The 14,862-nt window shown below is 46.3% G+C and overlaps 2 protein-coding genes across 2 annotated transcripts in view; both read right to left on the bottom strand.

Moving 5' to 3' along the window:
- Positions 1-806, bottom strand: part of FNBP4 (formin binding protein 4) — a 25,806-nt gene extending 25,000 nt beyond the window's left edge. The window contains exon 1 of the mRNA XM_025192009.1: positions 686-806. Coding sequence (XP_025047794.1) covers positions 686-773 — 88 coding nt within the window. The 5' untranslated portion in view covers positions 774-806. The remainder of the gene's footprint in view (positions 1-685) is intronic.
- Positions 807-1,189: 383 nt separating this feature from the next.
- The window catches only part of NUP160 (nucleoporin 160), a gene marked incomplete at its 5' end in the record, with an annotated part of 61,332 nt that continues 47,659 nt past the window's right edge, over positions 1,190-14,862 (bottom strand). The window contains 6 exons of the mRNA XM_006035827.2: positions 1,190-1,780; positions 4,902-5,006; positions 5,709-5,834; positions 11,159-11,300; positions 11,900-12,001; positions 13,356-13,479. Of these exons, the coding sequence (XP_006035889.1) occupies positions 1,694-1,780; positions 4,902-5,006; positions 5,709-5,834; positions 11,159-11,300; positions 11,900-12,001; positions 13,356-13,479 (686 nt within the window). The remainder of the gene's footprint in view (positions 1,781-4,901; positions 5,007-5,708; positions 5,835-11,158; positions 11,301-11,899; positions 12,002-13,355; positions 13,480-14,862) is intronic.

Below are 14,862 nucleotides of genomic sequence, written 5' to 3'. Positions count from 1 at the left end.
GCGCGCGCCCGAGCCGTGACGCCAGGCGTGGGGGGCGGAGCCAGGCACGCGCGGCCTTCGGAGCCTGGTCGGGCACCCCCTCCGCCTGCTGCGCAAGCGCACCCTCCCCGCTTTAGCCGGGCTGCTGCGGGGGGGAGGGGAGGAAAGCGCTGGCTGCGTGCGGCAGGGCGGGGCTGACCGGGCTCCAGCAGCGCAGGGCCGGGCCACGAGGCCTAGTGCCAGCGCGAGCTTGGGCTAGGGCGCGCGGGGCGGGTGGCACGGGCACGAGCCCGCCTCGAGCGAGAGCCTGGCTTAGGTGACCTCCAAAGGCCCCGCCCAGCCCTGATTTTGTAGGAGCTTCCGCAGTTGGGAGGCGGGGGTGGCCTCTGCCCTGCCGCTTTGGCCACATCTCGCACGCATCTGCTTGTGACCAGCCAGAGGGGTTGGATGCAGTTGCAAGTAGGCTCGAATCCCTTAGTTTCGGGGCACGCAGAGAATCCACGACCTCCGCAGGCAGCCGCCCTTCCTCGGCCAGAACTTGGCCCAACTTGTGCCCACCACATGGACCAGCAAAAGCTGAACCTCTAATTCAGCACTTCCAACTCTGGCTATGGGGAAGGAAATATGCCCCCTCAGTCCAAAGCATCTTAACTTTTCACCTTTCAATTCCTTTGGGCTCTGCACTCTCTTGCAGAGGAGTACTCACCAGGAGTAGCCAGCCAGTCAGGCCCACACTGTCCCAGCTTTAGAGCACAGCTCCCAGGAAGCTGAGGGGGCAGGAGGGTGATCTGCATTACAGACTCACCGCAAAGCTAACTCAGCCCAACTGCTGCCAAAGGCTCTTTTCACAGCTATGTGCAATGTCATGTGCTAGCCTTGCAGTAGTGCCTAACAACCAGTCAGGTGCTGCAGAAACAGCATGAAAAGGCAGTCATGTGCTGTCCCAAGACCTTACTACCTACCTACAATTGTTATTAGTGGCAGGCTAGGTCCTTGGGGCTGCTACATTAAAATAATTCTCTTGTACCAGGGAATACCTTATAGCTAGAGGTGCATTAGTTTATCTTGAAGCTACATCAACAGATGACTGACAAGATGTGAAGTGGTCACAGTCCAAGAGTTCATCCATTTCCTTGGTGCTCTCAGGGACATTAAGCCAGATCTCCTCCATGCCAGAAGTCAGCAGGTCTCACACAACTGCAATTTTCAATCACTCAACACAAATTTGTACCTGGGCTTGTAATTTTTTCTTTTTTTTTTTATTAAAGATCATCCAAAAATGCCACAATAAATAAAAGACACGACAAAAAGCCTCTATTTTCTGTGTATAATACAAGGATCTTCCTAGCCAATGTACACTACTACAAAGAAGAGTGTGAGATCATCATAAAATCGACTTTCTTCCTCTTCTTCACTGAAAACCAATTACAAAGGGATCCAGAATGCATTTGACACATTAAAAGTAAAACTGTTCCAGACCTCTGAAGCATGTACTGTTTTGGAAAAATAGACTTTAATAGCACCACCAGCCATGGACAGGGAAGAGGGTGATTGCAACTGTCCTGCTCCTAGGAAGAGGGCCATGCAGAATCAGGTCTCACACATGACAGATAGCCACTGCAGACCAGCCTTTAGGGCAACATTTCTTGGGGGCTTGGTCTCATGCCCCATCAGGCACCAGGTGGGTACAAAGGCCATACAGATGAGATTGCTGCTAGTTTAGACGGTACAAGAGGTCTCGGGTTGCAACTTCAACCTTCTGGTGGTAATCCTCCAGTTTGTCGTGTACTTTCTGGTATAACTAGGGGAGAAGAGCAAAAGCAGCCATCAGAGGAAGCAAACATGCTAGGAATGGAACAGTTGCTTTCCCTGCCGTGTCCTCATCATTCTTCCCACACTCCCTTCTTAGGCTCAGATACTGCCTGTGCAAGTCTTCTCTAATGTGTTTGAGACAAGACGGCCTCTACCTCCAAATCTCTGAAAGTATTTTTCCTTCTGAGATTGTAGCAGAAAGCCTCCTTTTCCTCTTGCCTGCATTTGCTTTCCCCTCTTTGGATATGTTTCTCCTCTTTTACCTTTTCTTCCTTCCTCTTTCTTTCACTATGAGATAAGGAATAGTGTTTTAAAGTTTGTATGTGTGCATTTTGTATCTCCCCTTGTATTTTGGTATTTTTATTTATTTGTGCGCCATGGCATTCCTCTTGTAGCTTATATTTTATACTCTTCACCTTTTAACTAAATGTTTTAGTTTATTAGTAAGTTATGCACTGTAACAATGTTAACAAGGGCAGGAATCAAACCCTGTATCAGGCCGGCCCCTGAAAGAGCCATTGAATGCATAACAGTAGCAGGCTTCAGTAACAAGCAGCAATTAACACCTGCTGAAACCGCAGATCAACCAAGGGAAGAAATCAATAGGAGACAATGTAGCAACCAGGAATTCTCTAAACATCACTGTTCAAGGGCTAGAAGCCCCTGTCTGAGTTAATCAAGGTCTGAGTTAATCAATGCCGGGGACCAACTTTTGGGCTGAATATCTCCAGATCGACTGCTCCCAGAGCCCTATTCAAAATTCATCAACAGACTCCCAAACCTGCGCATACATGAGGACAACCCCTGGGGCTGACAGATGCCATCCAGTAGCCACCGAGGGGGAAGTCCCACGAAGGTCAACAACCCCTGGATTGGGCAAACCTGAAAACTGGGGAGTCACCGAAGTCTGCCAAGGACAGATAAAAGGCAGTGAAAAGTGACCCTCAGCAGCGCCCTCTTGATCTCCAACCTGACCAGCACCCGATCTGTCCAGCCAGAAGGACCAGCCGGCGACCCCCTTCTGGAGGATAACACCATGCTGGAAGAAGCCTCGACTGGCCATCGACGGCAGACTCCAGTGCTTGTGGGATAGGTATACCCGACTCTTGTAGCTCGCTACTGTGCACGCGTGCGTGTGCGCGCGCACGTGCACACGTGTGTGAGGGGACCAGCCCCATGGTTTATGATTTGACTTCATTACAGTGTTTCAATCCGCCTAATAAACCAGAATTTTTAAGGATCCCGAGTTGGACATTTGTAGCCAACAAGATCTTCATATCCCATTCCCACAGCTGCCCTGTCAGCACTTCTGTTAACTATAACTACTACAGGAAAGCAATTGTATCCAAGGCCACAAACTGATCCCCAACAAAAACAAAACAAAAACACCCTTTCCTGGCAGTCTGCATGGAGAGCTGGGCTTACATGGCTGTCAAACTCCCCCATGCTCCAGAGGATGACAAAATCCTGCAAGCAAGAAAAGTATTCTCTCTGCTCAGCTATTAGTTCTTCAAAGAGTTCCCTCCAGCCCAGGGGTGGTCAACTTGCAGCACAAGTGCCGTAAGTGGCACGGGCAACCTCTACGTGCGGCATATGGCAAATTAGGGAGGGAACAGGCAGTGTAGCAAATAGTGCAGGGAGCAGAAAGTAGAGCAGCATATCAGGGAGGGAGTAGAAAATAGACCAGCAGATCAGGAAGAGAGTGGTACTTTGGGTGGGAACAGGGTTTAATTTGTGTCACAGCTGCCAAAAAGGTTGGCCCCCACTGGTGCAGCCCATCAACAGCCTGGTATTTTCATGTGAGCTCTCTTCAGGTATATGACACTCCTGGCAATAAGGTGTTGAGAATTGAATGCAGGTCAAGCAAGAGCCAGAGAGTGCAGTCCCCTCTCTTTGCTTTTGCTGCCAGTTGCAATGCAATTCTCATGCAGTTCCTCCCTGCCTTTAACCTTCATTCAAATGCCACAGCTGCCTGTGCTTTTCCAGGACAGATCCCCTGCTATTTTCTACCCAAGTTTCCATTCTTACTGGAGAGATCTTCAGCTTTGAACCCTTCAGCAAAGGTCATTTAACCCTCTTTCACATCAGTCAGGAAGACTTCTGGTAAAACTGGAACTGCAGAAGCAGCAGTGGGGCCAACCTTTTTTGCCAGCTGTGCCATATATTAAAACCCCATGCCTGCTTCAACTCTGTTACATCACCATTAATAATAGCACCCTCCACTGCCCTCTAGCCTCTCCACAGTAGAAGTTTGAATTTCTAAATTTCCAAAGTGACATGCAAGATTGAGGGGCTCACTGCTGGAGAGTAAAATCTACACTGTATCCAACCCTCACTTCTCTCTTCCCCCAAGGAGCATAAAAAACAATTGTTAAACCACCTAGCCTATGACATTCATTCTTGGCAAATTTCCAATCTGATGCACTGCTCCTGGTTCCATTATTCTTTGGTCTAGTGCTGCCTAACTCAGGGTTCACAAGGGATTAATTTGCAGTCCTCAGGCTCACACCCCACCGCCCTACACTGCATCTGCTCCTCCAGCATTCACTTCCAGACCCAATCCCTGGGGGTGGGGTGGCAGAGCCAACAGGAAGTCTGCACAGCCTGTGCAGTGCAAAGTCCACATCTGCTCAGAAGTTGAACAGCTCTGCTTTAGTGCAAAGCTCACTGGGAGTTAAGTCAGTAATATTCAGAGACTGATTTCTTTTTAGCAGTCCTGGTTATGTGGGAAGCCTCTCACAATCTGTTGGCCAACCTGCTGTCCTCCATATGTCGAAGGTGTTGGGAAGATGGAAAAGGACCAAGAACAAAGGCCCTGGAAGGGAGAGTTCATTTGCTAATTTCCTTTTAGGAGCCCAGCTGATCCCCATATGCTCAGTATTTCCTCATTCCTACTCTGCCAACACCTCTAAATTTGTGCTCCTGCTGACTGTGCATGCATTTCTCTAGGTAAAGTCTGAGCCTTGGCAGTCATTGTCTTCATAGCCTCCCTTCCAAACAGTCCCACCCTCCCCACACCATTCCCTGCCCCCCCCCCCTTTGTAAATGCCTCAGTCTTCATTTGGCAGAATCGTCTGGTTCTGTAGTCAGCAACAGGAAGTTGTTCTTACCATTATGTTGCAATGATTTGTTGTGTTTTCTGCCAAGGTCTGCAGCAGCTGGTCAACAGCAGAATACGGGAGCCATACCATTGGTGCTGTGGCTGACAGAGGAAACTAAAAGAGAAGATTAACTTCTAAGCCAGTCTGTATTCCCTACAGAAATACCTTCTTCTTAACTCGAGCAAGCAGGAAGTCACAGGACCTTAGTTTCAGGGGATCAAGCAAGGGCCAAGAACCCCATCAGATAATTTCCCCAAGAAACAAGTGCAGAATGTCTTCCTACATTTTCCTGCCCAGTCTGGAATTCAGGTGATTAGGAAGGTTCCATCTTTTCTATAGGGAGATTATTCTACCATTTACCCCACTTCCTTTAAAGATCTTTTCCACAGGTCCAAGTGTTCTACAGAATCAGTGACTCCAGACAGTGAAAGGCACCATTAAAACTGGCTTAAACCAAACAGTCTAGATTGCTTAGGAGGAGACAGTATTCTCTGGTCTCACATCATGGGCACCTGCTGGGGTGGGCAATGGGGCCACTGCTGTCCTGCTTCCTTACTCATCTCCTTTGGAGAGAAGGTACTGACTGAGAAGCTGAAACACCCATTGGGTAGGCATCCTGAACATCTCAAAACTGAGAGAAATTAGGTAAACCAGTGAAGTAGGTACCAGGGCACTGTCCATCCATGTGAGTTTGGAGGGACAGTCCTTAGCTTTGGCCCCAGGGCCTAAGAGCTGTTATGCCTCCAGAAGCTTTGGACATCAGGAAAGCCCCACTGAAAAGGCTGCCAGAGGGAGACATTTCACTATATCCCCTACCTCAATTCCAAAATACTCATGGCCCTTTCCCAAGACGGAGTCCACGTATTCCAGCACCAAATCCACTGCATCCTCCAGAAGATCATAATTCAAGTACAGACGAAGCAGTTCAGCAGCATCCACCTTCTGTGAACAGAAAGAATAGGCCACACTTGAGTGTATTTCTGCTTACTTGCTAGGTACATGTAAGGGCGTGACTATACCCCCTAGAAGTCACTGCATAAAAGTCAAGTTCAGAGCCTCAAAGTCAGCTACAGTAAGGCTGATGCAAGAACAAGGGGAGGAGAATCTAAGGTTCCTTTCCCCATCTGGCCCTTAGCATGGTTATTTCAAGCAACCTTGTCCCCTAGGGCAGATGTCAGCAATCTATGGCCCATAGAGTTGGGAGAGGCTTTGACAGCATTTGAGGAGTTGGAAGCTTCACCCAGGCAGCAGGAAGAAGCCACCATTGCAGCACTGCAGTGGTGAAGCAATGACTGAGGTTGCAGTGACCCAGGCCAGGTTGGAAGTAGCTCACACCCAGAGCTCCAAAATGCTATGGATCCCTGCCCAGGGGAAGGACTGGAAAACTGCAAGGTGACCAAACCACAGACCATTCTACCCTCTGCAGTCAGGGAATTTCCAGGCTGGAATGTCTGACCTGCTTAAAGCAGCCAGATTAGGGTGACTAAAAACCTAGCCCTCAACACCAGCCAGGATTATATATCAGTAATGATTTAATCTTTAACCACATGAATGAGGTAAACTCTAGCTTCCACATATAAGATCACTTTCTTCCTGCTGCTGCCGCCTCCTTCCTCTCTATACTCTTCCCAGCCTCATCCACCATGATTACATTTTCTGTCAGCTGGCAAGTCACACAAGCCCCTGCTGGATCTTGTCTCTCCTCCAGTTTCTCAAATGTTTTACAACTGCCCATCCCAAAAGCATTCTTTCAGAAGGTCTCCCTGAAGCTCACTTTTCCAACTGCAAAAGTCTTCCAATGCATTCACTTGACCAGTCCGCAGCTTTATCCCACCCCCTTCCACATGCTACCTATGCCTGCCCCTGACAACTTAAGCCCTTAGGGTACATTCAGTTCAGAGGCATTGTTCACATGGATATAGTGCTTATTTCAAGTGATACAATTTTACTTACAGTCTCAGAGGCAGGACACAAAACTAATGCATTATTTTCATTACTGTTTGCCAATAAATAAATAAAATAAAAAATAGGCCCAATGCTCAGCATTTTACCACTGGAGATTTCACGAGGATTGTAGACTGCAAATTATGAGAGCCACAGGAAACCTAACCTCTTTTCTGACAATTTGGGAGGGCTGTTCTTCCTTACCAAAAATTAAAATACTCAGGTGAACTATAATAGCACCCTAAACATAATGCTTAAAACATTAATGCAGAGAAAACTAGAGTTTGCAAGCATGGGATAGCTATGTTTTGACATTTAAGAGTACTAAACTTTCCCAAGAGCCTGGGATGCTCAAGTTTCAGATCTCCTGTTTTCTCAGCTACAGTAACTGACATTGAAACTTCCGCAAAACAGAGGATTAAAGCTCTTCCAATCTCAGCCCTCACTTTCACGCCAATATTAGCTGAATATTTCACTGCAGATGGAGAATCTTAAAAACAAAAAAAGGCCTGCTTTGAGTTAATGCTAAAAATGAAGGATATGGTCTCACAAGCGCCAGGCAACAAAAATATCCCTACTTGTAGTTGCCCTACACTTTTCATTAAAAGACCCTTGTTTAGTTGCTTGTAACTTTTAACTGCTGAAATCAGCATGCTAAGCATCTGCTTCTGGCTGAATTTGTTTTGGAAAGTTTCAACTCAAGCAAAACAGTAACTTACAAAAACAAAATTAGGGAAAAACATGTTTCAAATGTGAATTCTAAATTCTATCACTGAGAAGTTCTAAAAAAGTCTCAATGTTTTCAAGCAGAGGGATATTCTAGAGCAGGAAATGTCTGCTGCTGTTTCCAGGAAAACCCACCCACATGTGGTGAAGTTCTCAGTTTGCACATGCCCAGTAAAGACTTGCACACAGTTAAGCAGCAAACTTCTTTAAAGGTTCTGACTGCACTAAGCATGCGCCACACTAGGGCCTCCAGGACAGAACATGGCTTTCCTGCAGTTCCTGCTTCAGGCTACTGCAGTGCCAAAACTGATACCAGGGTGCCTGCTTCTCCTGTGCTCTCAGTGCTCTTCCTCTGCCTGCACTCATACTGCATGGAGGAAACTACCTGGCTGGAATGCAGAGGGATGAGAAACTGAATTTGGGTGCAGAGGAGTGGGGTGAGACTCATCCGTGAACACTGGGAAAATGAAGGCCTCTTGCCCTTCAGAATCTGGTCCAGTGGTCCTCAATGTTTTGGCCCCTGCAGATTTACCCCTGTGTGCCAGAATCAGATCCTGCGGTCTGGCACCACTTTCTCCAGCCCCTGCATGCTGGAACTGGATCCCAGGGGCCCAGCATCACCCCCTCACCACCACATGTTAGGATTGGTCCCCAGAGGCCTGCACCACTCTCTCCTGCCTCAATATACTGGGATTGGGTCCTGAGGGCCTGGCACCGCCCCTCCTTGTCTCCCCATTTGTCAGGACTGGGCCCTGGGGCCTAGTACCACCCCCTCCAGGGTCTTGTATGTCATCAGGTTCAGGGGCTTGGCACTGCTCTCTCCCAGAATGCCAGAATTGGACACTGAGACCCAACACTATCCCTGCCCAGCCCTGCACACTGAGATTGGGTGCCCAATCCAACACACAATACCCAGGGCTCCCCATGGGTCCAGAAATTTGGTGGTGGGGAAGCAGCATCGCCACTCTCTTGACACCAAATTTCAAGACTTACAGAGAGCCCCACAGGCCAGATGACACAGCACCACAGGCCACATCTGCCCTAACGGCCAGGTTGAGCACCTCTGGTCTGATCCATAAGTAAAATCAGAACCTATGACTGATACCAATGACCATTTAGTTTCAGCTCCAGTGCTGAAAGCTAACCATGGGTCAACATATTTCCACATGATGAAATTTGAGATTTCAATCTGCTGCTTCTAAAACTTAAGAAATTACATACAGAACTGTAAAACTGATTGCTCTCAAGACAGGCAGCCCAAGATTTATAACTGCCTGCAATATGGTTAATTCATTGCCCTGGTGTTGATGTATTATGTTATCCCATCACAGGATCATAGGAAAGTGGGGCTGAAAAGGACCACATGGGGTAGTCTAGTCCAGCCCTCTACTTAAGGCAGGATCATCCCTGACTAAACCACCCTAATCAAATATCTGTCCAATCCACTCTTGAAAATTTCCAGGGATGAAGATTTCACAACTAATCTAGGTTAACTGTTTCACTGCTTGACCACTCTCACAGTCAGAAAGTTCTTCCTAATTTCCAACCTCCAATTTCCCTGCTGCAGCTTGAGACCATTGCTTCTAGTCCTGTCCCCTACAGCCACAAAGAAAGATCACCATCTTCTTTATAATCACTCTGAAGGTATTTAAAGACTGGTCCCTCCCTCAGTCTTCTCTTCTCCAGACTAAATAATCCTTGTTTTTTTGACCTTTCCTCATCTATCATGTTTCCCAATTCTCCGATCAATTTTTTGTTGCTCTCTGCTGGGCTCTTTCCAGTTTGTTCATATTTTTCTTGAAACGTAGAGCACAAAACTGGACACAGTATTCCAGGTGAGGCCTCCCCAGTGTCAAATACAGCAGAAGAATCACTTCCCTTGCTTTGTAAATGATGTTCCTATTAATGCAGCGCAGAATGATTTTTTTTTTTTTTTTGGCAACAAGGGCACACTGGCAGTTCATATTTAGCTTATGTTTCACTGCAACCCCCAGGTCCTTCTCTATAGTACTGCAGCCTAGCCAACCATTCTCTAGCCTTTATTTGTGCATGTAATTATTCCATCCTAAGTGTAGGATTTGCACTCATTCTTACTGAATTTCATTTGACTGATTTTGGGCAATTTCTCCAGTTTATCGCGGTCATTCCAAATCTTTACTATACCCTCCAAAGCTAATGTCCTGATTCAATAAAAGGTTGTTAATATATGCCCAAGAGATCCCAGGTTGAGGACCACACCCCCCACCTCCCACTACTGAGAGGGGCAAAACCCCATGCAGTCCATACCAATCTGGCCATGGGGAAAATTCCTTCCTGACCCCAAATGTGACAATTGGTGTGAACCTGAATGGAGGGGCAAGACCTCCTAACCAGGAACCAATTTGGCTTTGGTCCCAACAGGAGCTGTATCCCCAGCCTTGGCTGTAGCCAGCAAACAACACCTCTAAGGGAGGCTTAAAAACATCTTGACTTGTAGCAGAAGGGAGGGGAAGGAGAATAACACCAGGAAAGTCCAGAAGTTTGGGAAATACCCAGAGTAGAACATAGGCACAGCTATGTCTAGATCATCCCCAACCAGCAGCTGTCCAACCTCTCCTTGAACACCGCTAGTGATGGAGAATCCACAACTTTCTTAAGCAGTCTATTCCACTGCCTCCCTACTCTTATAGTGAAGAAGTGTTTCCGGATATCCAATTTAAACTTATTTTGCTGCAACTTCAAGCTATTGGTCTGTGTCCTCCTCTCTGCAGCAAGAGATAAAAGGTGCTTTCCCTCTTTTTTAATGGCAGCACTTTAAGTATTTGAAGACTGCTATCATGCCCCCCGCCTTAAGTGCCTTTTCCACAAGCTGAACATGCCAAGCTCCTACAGCTTCTCCCCTTCTATGACTTGCTTTCCAAGCATTTTATCATCTTTGCTGCCTGCTCTAGAACCTCTTAACTTCTCCACGTAGATTTTCAAATGTGGAACCCAGAACTGCACACAATACTTGAGATGAGGCCTAACCAGTGCCAAGCAGAGAGGCACTATCACCTCCCATGTTCTTTCACTATTCAGGGGCAGAGAAAAGCAGCCCAATCTTTGCTGCCATTTATACCTGTCATCTAGTAGCTGATCTTATTTGTGAAGGCCAAAGTAAAAAAGTAAATATTTCAGCCAGTGTGGCATAAATGTGTTACTAAAATTGCCTTTTGCATTCAACGGAGGACTTGCACTTTCCTTGGCTTTCTTCTTACTGCCAAAACACTTGTAGAATTCTTTTTTATTGTCTTTTACATCCCTTACTAGTTGCATCTCAGACTGTGCTTTGATGTTCCTAATTTTCTCCCAGCATCTCCATGCAATATTCTTATGTTCTTCCCTAGAAATATTGTCAAATTGCCACTTTTTTTTTTCTTTTTGGCTTCTCCTCACTGAAGAGGTCATGCTTAGTCAGGCTGGCTTCTTGCTGTAGTTCCTATTTTTTTCTTCACACTGGGATAGTTTCCATAATGTTGCATAAGCACAATATTCATTTCAAGCAGACACATGGGAAACAATGAAACTTCCTCAGTGCTTTGTCCTTCCCCATTCTCTCCCTTGAAAAAGCATTTTACCTTGTAACTGTTGATCAGCCAAGTAGGCAATGGTACTCCGTGGGATAGGAGTTTGTTGATTACACAGTGATAATATAGGTGGTTCTGGGACTTGTACCTGTCCAGGTAGGATGACAACAACCGCCATGCTTCATCAGTCGCACTACAAGATAGAGTTGGACATTTCACTCCGGATGTCTATGGCTTTACCTTCATTCACAGCTGCACCACATAGCTCTTTGGGTGGAATAAGCTTGAGAAAATAAGTCACCTGGGGATTTAGTTGATAGTGGGTGCGCATCTACAACGGGATGCTACTGTGTAGCGGTTACTGCACATTTATGTAGTACCTGTATAATCAAGTACTAAGTAAATGTGCCGGCAAGCATCTTTTTAGTGATGCTACTGTGTAGGAGCATATTAGCACTGTTGGTGCTGTGACATGCTACTGCACAATAATACCCAATTTCAGGGGAGCTTGAAACAAGATGTAGAAGACAAACAAGCAACAAAATAAGCTGTTAATAAGCAGCTCAACTGGCTGTACTGCCTGTGCTACTGCATGGTTTTACTGGAGGCGCAGCCAGGCCCACAACATCTGTTTAATGTCTACATGCAAGGCCAAGAAGTAACAGATGTATCTAAGCACAGCACTATGCTCTAAATCAGTGTTTCTCAACCCGTAGGTCATGACCCAAAAGTAGATCGCAAGAATATATGAAAGGGTCGCAAACAAACTTTGAGCATGTAAAAGTACACTACCTGGACTCCTTCGTGGTCACCAGAGAGGTAAGCTGGTTTGCAGCCAGCCAATCCCAGGCCTCTGCCTGCACTGCTTCTCCCCCCAACTGTAGTTTGATGCACCTGGAATACACAAAACATCAGGAATAGTACAATCCTCACCATGTGCAAAGTCAAGCCCATCATCCTCTATTCCCATGGCTGCCAACATCACAAAGCGTTTCAGAGTCAGGGTATAGTCTCAAACACACACCACCATAATTGAAATAGGTCTCATCTAGACTTACTGCTGCCAGGAGTTCTGACACAGTAGCACATGCACATCCATGTACTCCTAGCAGCTCCATTCACAAGCTGTGCCACCTGAGGGTGAAGTGCACCCTGGGAAAACACCACCTGCTGATGGGACCTTAACAACCAGAATAAAAACATGGGAGTGTTCACATAGATCTTCTACTGGCTGCTAACTGATGACAGAAGACTTTTCTCTGCTTACCAGAAATGTTACAACTCTGCCACCAGAAAGGATGATTTTGCCACTACAGAGGAGCTTTGGGTATGAAAGCACTCATAATTTTACCAGCAGACCTTGAGTTCTGCCAGCTACTTTGTAGCATACACTAGGCCAGCGACCAGCTTAATAGGCAAGGCAGAGGATACTAAATTAATTAAATAGTAAGAAACCACTCATACATGCAGCTCTTAAATTATGCAAGTTAATGATTAAGTATCCTAAACTTAACAAATGGGATATGCTCATATCCAGATCATATAAAGAAGTACACATTCTTGCATGTGCCAACAAGGGGAAGAGATTATCTCTAGGAGAAGCTTGCAAATGCTTGGAGCAAGGAACCTTTGCAGCTGCAAACTACAGCATTTGCTGTAGCGAAGAGATAGGCAGTCAGGGTATTTTAGGGTCAGAGTTCTCTAATAGCATATGGCAGCTGGAAAAGGGGTTCCAGAACCAGGTGAATAGAAAACCAATGCATGCCATGGCATGAGAACAGACCAGCTACTTCAGTCAGTCAACACCAGCATAACACCTGGAAGTCCAAAGTTCATGAGTCAGTCCAAACTACCCTCATCATTCAAAGTGGGGAGGAACACAGCCATACTTAGACTAGGTCTGCTTTTGGATTTAGACCTTATAGCCCCTCTCTTGATACAAGAGAGACTCATGGTGAAAATTCCAACTTAATGCACATACAAGGAAGGATACTTAGGAGGGTGTTTTTTGCGCTCTGTCTCAGGAGCATGGAAATAGTGTTGCCCTTTTCTCCTCTGCCCCCACTTAAACTCAGCTGCTTCCAAAACCTTAATAACTAATCCCTTATGACTGAGGTGAGAACTGACAGACCAAGGATGGTCCTTGTTCTAATCCTAAACCTCCAGCTACAGAACACAGGCTGTATAACACAGTTTTTTTCAGTACTACGGTTACTTAGCGGGATGAGCACAATAACTTGTTACATACTTGAAAGAGAGTCCTTCAAAAACAGGAGTCAGGGGGAGCTTAAAGGTTTGACAGAGAGAAATAGCAGTGTCAAAGAGGCCAGCTTGAACCAGGAGAGCAACCATTTCCTCTGATGGAGAACTTCCTAAAAAAAACAAAAACACAGAATGGCAGATCAGCGCAACCCACAGAACCATCACACACCCTTTACAAATGCTGAGCAGAAATCTACATACAGTAACTCACTACCAGGGATTCAAAGGAAAAGCTACACAAGTGAAGATCAAACATCCAGCCTGTGACAGCTCACCAAAACTCCCTAAGTGGCCCTCAGGCGCAAATAATTGTCCACCCCTGCCCTAAACCAAGATGCCATTTCAGGTCCGTGCCATTCTATTTAGAACCAGATTTTCCTGGCCCCTTGCAGTTATTTATTTTTTTAGATAACCCCACCACCTCTACATAGCTGGTTTTGGAAAGGTTAATAGTGACTGATAAAAGACCAGAGTAGAGAAATTTTCTTTGCTTAGACTGTAGCCTCAACTTCCCTACTGAAACATTCTGCTCGGAGCTAATGAGTATTGGCACAGGGAGGATGGACAACACATTTCATCCAGCTGAAAGAGCCAAAGAACTGAGAAATCATGAGCAAATTTGACTTAAGGGTCTTCCTGAGCTCTTAGAGGGCATTACCACAGTGACCAGACATGAAAAATAAAAGGCACTGACCACACCCTCCTTTCTGAAAAAGCAAGTATCAAATTTCCCCTCCTGTGGAGGCTGATGCCCCTTCTGGAAGAAGAGCCAGAAAAATGTCTCTGCATCACTCTGACCTCACTCCCCCAAAACTGACAGGTTTTTTTCAACCATATCAGCCAGAAGCAGAACGCAAGCATGGAGAGAGTTGGTCCAAATGGCCACATTCTTGCAAAGCTGTATATGACTGAAAACAAAAGATTTTAACCAAAGCATTATCCAACTATAAACATCAGTGTCATACTGCTGACAATGACCAAAGCTCAAGCTTGTCTCTTGCCAGTAGGGTAGGAAGATTGATACATTATCTTTATTCTTCCAAGATAGCCTCACTATTGTAATTCATTCTACTAACATAGCTTAGAGACAGTGACCCCAGTATTGGTGCTGGGCAAGATATGCAGTACGGAATCAAAATGAAATGGCAGGAGACCTCAAGGAGATGGAAGGTAACTGTTTGAGCTGCAGTCTACCCAGGTGATAACAACTGATACCTCAACACTTGCAAGGTTTTTTCTTATTATTATTCTTCAATTGGCTACAAACTGCCTAGACCAGGGGTTGTCAACTGGGGGTATGTGTACCCCTAGGGGTACTTCGAAAGGTACTAGGGGTCTTGGAAAGGGTACATGTGGACAGACAGGGATTGAGGGCTGCCACCCACCACCCCACACTGCTGCCTCCCAGGAGCAGGGCTGAGAGAGGCAAGGGCAGTGGCACCTCTGAGGGCCACACAGCCAGCTAGCCAGATGCAGGGAAGAGGAGGGGAGCT

This window comes from Alligator sinensis, unplaced genomic scaffold (genome assembly GCF_000455745.1).
Source record: "Alligator sinensis unplaced genomic scaffold, ASM45574v1 scaffold155_1, whole genome shotgun sequence".
NCBI lineage: Eukaryota > Metazoa > Chordata > Crocodylia > Alligatoridae > Alligator > Alligator sinensis.
Note: the sequence above shows the minus strand (reverse complement) of the source record. Positions and strands in the feature narration are given on the sequence as shown.